The sequence below is a fragment of the Sebastes umbrosus genome, chromosome 16 (genome assembly GCF_015220745.1).
Source record: "Sebastes umbrosus isolate fSebUmb1 chromosome 16, fSebUmb1.pri, whole genome shotgun sequence".
NCBI classification, from domain to species: Eukaryota; Metazoa; Chordata; class Actinopteri; order Perciformes; family Sebastidae; genus Sebastes; species Sebastes umbrosus.
The window spans coordinates 12,582,935-12,590,015 of NC_051284.1; the positions used below are offsets into that span (position 1 = coordinate 12,582,935).

The window sequence follows — 7,081 nt, forward strand, 5'->3', positions numbered from 1 at the left end:
ATCATAGAAATACAGTTATGTCAACCTGCCGCAATCTAGCAGGGATTGGAAAATGAATGCCATATATTTTTCAGAAAGTCTTGAAACAACTGAAAGAGAACCATGCAGTGCCTACCTGTACACACAGATTTACTTTTGCTTTATTATGCATCACTCCACACTTGTGCCCTTTCATTAATTGAAAAAGCTATTGTTCGCTCCCTTCATAGTGTTCTCCTGTATCGCAAGACATCGTGTTAATATTTCATAACTTTTGTGATGGTGTCTTGTTCAAACAATGCTATATTGTAAGGCGTTTAATTCCTCAGACTTGGTTGGAAAGGTTTCTTAGTTGTAGTGTGTCACCCCAAAACATGTCAAATTTGATGAAGAAGGTAGTTTCTGAAAAGAAGAACTTTAAAGACCCCCCCCGCCCCCCGTACACTCAAAAATGTTTTGTTCATTTTGCTACTTGAATGTTTGAGCTTCACTGTGCAGAATGATGATCATATTTGTGCCGTCGCAGAAGCGTGGCACCCACCCTCTGGTTCCCTCCCCAGGTAAACACTGTTAGCTCTGTTGGCAGTGTTGAGAGCTGCGTGGATGCAAAAGGAAGGCTCCCAATCTCGTATTTAGCACCTTTAACTCTGAGTTGAAGACGTGTACAATTTTGTGACATCACAACCAGTTTGGAAGCCAGTCGTGGTCCAATATGAAACTTGCACCAGTGTGATGTCGACACTTGAAGCCTCCAGCCCACATACACTTGACAAGTGAAGCTTTTGAAATATTTGAAACGAAAAATATTGGATAAAGGACTGGAAGTAATTTAAAGACTTTTTAACCAGAACCTATTTTTGGAAAAAAAAGTGTATCAGACACAAATTAGATAATTTTTTATATTTGTAATATGGCATTTTCTTATAGTGTGTCTTACATTGTCTCACTTGTCTGGTGGATGATGCAATTGTTTAACCTTCCTTGACAAGTACAGCTGAAACTGCCACCGTTGAGAAACAATTGTATTATAAAAAAGGGCAGGGTAAGCAGCTTTATATATTTTTTTTATGATTTGATAAATGTTATGTGTCGTTTGTCTTTCCTGTTTACTGAAACCATGTGATGCATTGCCTGACTTGGACCACAAAACAAATCCCATACCGAACCCCATCGGTAACAAATAACTGATTTCACATTGGATAATGTAATCATCTGCCTGGGTGATCGGGTTCATAAGGTCAGATGCTGTGTCCTAACTCAGCCGTGGCATCCAGCCATAACTGTTGTTACTGATCAACTCCTACATCAATAGGTCGGTCTTTAGTCTTCTCATATATCCCAAGAAGCCATAAGAGGCACTGGAAACACATCTGTCAAGGCCGTCCGATATACAGAGGCCACTGCAGCATCGACAGGCCTGCCACTGTGTTATGCACACTCTGTATTACATTTTTCCGCTACACTTGGTGTATGTTGTGATGATGGGGGATGTCTGTGTCTTGTGCCGTCTTCCCCGATGAATGGACTTCCTGTTTAGCTCACCAGACACATACCTTGGCTTTGGTTCTGAAAATCTGTCATATTAACACAACAGTGCATGTCATCACTGTTTACAATCACAGTGAGTGAACATTTCTGAGGCGCTGGCTGCTCAGCGGAATATCTAGTGGTTTTATTTTCAGCTTGATAGTGAATGATGCTTGTCACCACCAGCATAGAAACTCAACAGTCCTTTTTTCAGAGAGAGTTGGATCAAAAATAGCACCTAGTGGTATTGTGTAATGTGTTCTTCTTCTGTTTTTCTACAGCTCAACAACAGAGCTCTCAAATCGATACACCTCCCTCACATGCTGCTGAGAGGGCGCACGTTGTGGTTGGTCTTATTTCCACTTCACAGTCCACCACATGTGACTGTGTGAAGTGGTTTCAGTGAGAGATGCAGCGACTCATCTGTGGCAGACTGGGAGGTGAAAGCTTCTCTTTCCACGAGGAGCAGACAAATCCCTGTGATCACACACTGGACACTTCACTCAGGTAATTTAAGTGCCTCCACCATGATTTGATTAAATGTCCAGCTCACATGAATAACCATAAACTGAGTGCTCTTTCTCGCACTCATGTTATTATTTCTGTTGAACCTACCTCTTCATATCAATCAATACATGTGGGTTTTAGCACATTATCCTTAACAAACAGCCCCAAAGTGAACAACAGCTCATTTAAATCCATTCATTTTTTTTTAAATAAAATGTAAGATGTTAGGAAAAAAAACCCTAACATTTATTTGAATATATATTATCCATTCTGGCTCTGAATAAATAAAATATCAACATACAGGATAATGTCAGCGATCAATTCATGATTTACATATAGATCTATTATAAAGCATAAAAAATGAATCATTTTCTAAGGATGTTTATTTGTACCTTGTAATATAGTTATACCTATTATACATACTGTATAATAAAAATCATCTAATTACGCTATAAAGGCCCAAAAGATGTATGCCTGCCCCTATATATGTACATAACCAAATACACAATACATTTACATGGTTATATGCACATACCTGAGCATAACTCAATAATGCAGGTTTCTTCTACTAGGAATCCAGGTTTGATCCATTTAAAAAAACAAAATAGAGCCTATATAAGTTAAAATGCAAAAAAAAAAAAAAAAATGCAGTATTGATTTTAGAGCAAATGATGAATGGCAGTGATGTCAAATATTTAATATCCTGCAAAACCAAACGCATCTCTGGAGCCTGTGTCCTATTAATTAACAAAATATATATATACCAGTGTTGTCCGGGCGCACAGGCAGGTTAGTGTCCGAGGTAAAGGTAGACACACATTGATTTTAAGGCATACAGATGGCCTAAAAAAAAACAAAAAAAAAACATAGTTAGTGTTGGAGTTGGAGGGGAAACAAAAACAGTGCTCTCTGCAGAGGTCTCCTCTTTTTCAGAGCAGTTAATATGTGCAAGTTAAGCATCCATAAGAGGCTCTGCCAAGGTGAAAACATGTGTTATCCGATTCTATAAAACACTCCATGTAGGGGTCATAGTGAGGAGGGTGTGTGGTGGTGATGATGAGGCCGGATCAGTCGCCTCTCAGGCCGGCTAGGCTCGTCGTGGATGTTGGTGGACCAGTGGCAGCATCCAGTCTCTCCTTCTCATCCTCTTCATCCTCTCCCTCCCTGGTGCTCGACGGGATGTGGTGGTCTGATGTAGACGTCTGTCTCCCCAAAGTGTCCGACCTCTCCTTGCTTGTGTGACCGTGAGAAGAAGAAGAAGAAGAAGAAGAAGATGCGTAGAGTCCTTGCTCCTGCTGCGAGTGCGCAGTTTCTGCTCCTGCTGCTCCAGACACAGCCACACTCTCAGCTGTGTCTCTGTCGTCCCACTGGAAAGACGCCTTACTGTACGCAGACCTGGTGTTGTTGAGAGACAGCAGTCCAGTCTGTGTGGAGTTCCACTCTGTGACATTGTTGCTTGTGGAGACATTAGTTGAGATGTTTGCTGTGGAGGTGGAGGTGGAGGTGGGGGTGACTCCAGGTTTCCCCCCAGCAGATGATGAGCTGGTCGGTTTCCAGATCAGACTGTAGTAAATTGCCAGGATAATGGCTGCTAAAGACACGGACAAAACATAGGCAAAAACAGTGGCTAGTCTCACCCACTTCTTGTTAGTCTTAGCAGCCATCTTAGCCTTTTTATCCCCCGTATAAGTCGCAGGTTTGCCCCTCTCCATGTTGGGCATGAAGTCCCTCTCTCTCATGTTGCTCCTGTTCTTTTTCCCTCGATGCTCCACCACCCCCTCCGTCTTGAAGCCTTCTTGTTATCCACAATACAAGAGAAGACAGGAAGAGAGGAGAGAGATGCAGGACCACCTTGGAAACACAACAGGAGTGTTTTTTTTTTAAGCTAAACGGATCTCTTGTGATGCATTTTGATCTGAAAAAGCTGTGCGCCTGTAATCCTCTGTATCCAGTGCAGCATTGCGTTTCAATAAATGGACATGAAGCATCCACAGCAGCGCGTCTCAGCATCCGAGACAAATGTCTATACCCTGCACGACATATCCATCCAGGTGAAACAGCTGGCTGTTGTTGTAGAGGCCCCACACAGGCAAATACGCAGTAAAAAAAAAGATTTGATTTATTAAAAACGATTAAGTGAGATCATACACGGTTGCACACAGCTGTCTGTCTTATCCAGCAAAATGAAGTGGCTGGCTCAGCTAAAAATACAGGAGAGATGTGGGCGGGCGGTGGCTCTTAAAGAAGCAGCAGCAGCAGCAGCTGTGCAGCAGAAAACGAGAAAGAGAAGAAAAAAAAACACACACACATCATGTCCACATCAGGACACATGGAGAGAGAGAGCAGGATGTTGTGTATCGCTTGTCCAAAGTGACGCTGCTGAAGTGTTTACCTTATACAATGTGCGCACCCAAGTGGAAAGGATGTCCAGTTAGATGAGCCAATAAAAAGTGGGGATTTATTCAGTTTGATTTTGAAATTTATGAATTATGTAATGCTGATCCAATCCACTGATAAACTGGTAAGCATAACCAATATGTCACACATTTTGGTTCATTTTTGGATCACTTTGATCCTATACCTGTGTTGGCTGGTTTCACTTAACAGCGCGTCATTTCAGCACAATGGACAGCGCCAGGGATTTATTTTTATTGCGCATGACCTCTGGGAAGCTGCTGAGGTCAAACAGGTGAAGGACATGATGTGCCATATTACAAAAAAAGCGTTTAAACTCCAGTTCGTGGTCAATATAACTCACACTTAAAGTAATTTGGCTTATATCACCTGTGCTATTTGGCTACATGTGTCTTAAAGGTCGTATTGATAACATTTTCATGTAGAGGAATAATTTAAAAAAAAAAAAAGCTTTTGGGAAGGTGCCAAATAAAAGCATGTCTTTTCCTAAAAAAAATAATGTGATTGTGAATTAAAATTACTGTTTGGGGCGGCTGGTTAGCTCAGTCGATAGAGCGAGCGCCCATGTATCGACAAGGCTCAGTCCTAGCAGCGGTGGACCCGGGTTCGAATCCGGCCTGTGGTCCTTTCCGCATGTCATTTCTCTCTCTCCCCCTTTCCAACACTCTATCCACTGTCCTATCAATAAATGCTTAAAAATCACCCCAAAAAATAACTTTAAAAAAAAAAAAAATTACTGTTTGTAAGAATCAGAAATTCTTGTTAACAGCGACACCTGTGGCCGTTAAGTCAACGAAAGTCAGCGTCGGGCTCGTGCTTGTGCTCGCTCTAAATAGACATGAACGAGCATCGCTCAAAACAGTGAGGCGACACACGTCAGCTAAAACCACAATATCACTCTATATTTCACCTGCTTGGCAGTAATGTTAGCTGACCAGACGAAGGTCTCTCCATGAATCACTGCTGATCCTAGTGTTGGCTTTTCCTGCCTCAGCCTCCCGACCGCGGCCGGAGGAACAGGGGAGACACCGGAGTTTTGGTCGGAGACGATAACGTTTCTCGCTGCGGAGCCCCATCACTTCACGAGACACGGGAAACCTCTGTTGGTCTGGAGGAGCTGCAGCAGTTATTTCTGCACAAACGTCCACTGTACATTCACTAGATATTCTCAGAGCTACGAAGTCTTCTGCAGTGTGGAGTGTGCGCGCGTGCACGTGAGGTGGAGCGAGCTGAGTGAAGGCAAGCAGGCAGAGGAGCAGAGGAGCAGAGTACAGTTGAGACTCCGGTCCTGGAGACCAAAGCTACGGTCTCCCCCGCATCCTCCGACCTTTTTACACTGCATATGTGTGCATATCTTTGATATTCAACTTGTTATGAGTTCATAGATACCAAATACTTGATTGTGCTCATGCAGTTTCTGAGATACAGACATTTTCTTATCATCTAGTCTTTGGGCACATGGGACTACTGTTTTTTTTTACTAAAATGGAGTCTATTGCAAAAACAGTAGTCGCATGTGCCCAAATACTAGATATAGTATGATAAGAAAAACTCACTTTTTAGCCAAACAGTTTGATCAATTCTGATCTTCATATTTGTCCTCAGGCAAGCCCAGAGAACGCTTAAAAATTCAGTTGCGGGCACAAATGGGTTAACAGCAAATCGCCTGGAATTTATTTACTCATCAACTGTTTATTTGATCAAATCACGCCACAACCACCTGTCAGGGTCATAATGTAGTCTCATTTATTACTCGAGGCAGGACACCAGCTGCTGTTTCAACAAAAGGTTCCCGGGTCATTTGGATACCATTCAAATAAGCCTTGACACAATATGTAATGCAAACGTTCAGCCAGTCGGGAGCCGGAGGAGAGACATTTGACAAATCACCACAGACTTTAGGTTATTTAAGATTGTGATGTTTTTTATAAAAATATTTTAATGACAAAAAAGGACCAACATAACATGTTAACGTATCATACTGTAAATACAAATCAGTATGTTGATAGCAAATAGCAACTTCAAATTACCGAGGGAAAAACACCTGTGGATATCAATAATTGAGGGTCAGTGCACCCAAACTACAAAAAAACATTTTCTCACTTTTCCCAAGTGGTGTCTAACCACATACTTTTGAATATATTTGCCAGGTTTTGAGATATCCATGTGTAAGATTTCTGTCTCCACCCCAATACAATGGAGGTGAATTGAGTTTTGTGTCTGATGCTCATAAAATGAAAAAATATAGAATATTTTTTAAAGTTCAACGGAAGCATACGTATCTCTCCAGAAGCAACGTCTCTTAGACTGTTACTCAAGCCACAGAACACAGCGTCAACACGTTTTATGTGGACTATTGGAAAGAGATGTTGCTTTTAAATGTTTTATTAGTAGGCCTAATATTGTAAACTCTGTAAGCACCACAAATACAAATCATTTCACCTCCCTTGCCGTGGGGTGGCTGCAGAAATATTAAACACAGATACGTTACAACTGGAGCAAATACATTTAAAGCTATGAAATATGTTTTCTTTTCTTGTAATTTAGGTGAATTAATTCTTTAATATCAGTCTTTTTTCAAATACTGTCTGCTCAATCTAGAGTTCTGATTCAAGGTAGCTTGAACGCAGCACTTTCACCTTTAGTCAAGTTA

General features: G+C 41.5%; 1 protein-coding gene across 1 annotated transcript; it reads right to left on the reverse strand.

Moving 5' to 3' along the window:
* Nucleotides 1-4,241, reverse strand: LOC119504100 (A-agglutinin anchorage subunit). The gene has a single exon (XM_037796157.1). It carries the CDS (start codon nucleotides 3,750-3,752, stop codon nucleotides 3,081-3,083), a length of 672 nt encoding a protein of 223 aa, XP_037652085.1. The 5' UTR covers nucleotides 3,753-4,241; the 3' UTR covers nucleotides 1-3,080.
* Nucleotides 4,242-7,081: the final 2,840 nt, after the last annotated feature.

Coding starts and splice junctions, on each gene's coding strand:
- LOC119504100 (XM_037796157.1), bottom strand. CDS start 3,752: ATGAGAGAGAGGGACTTCATGCCCAACATGGAGAGGGGCAAACCTGCG.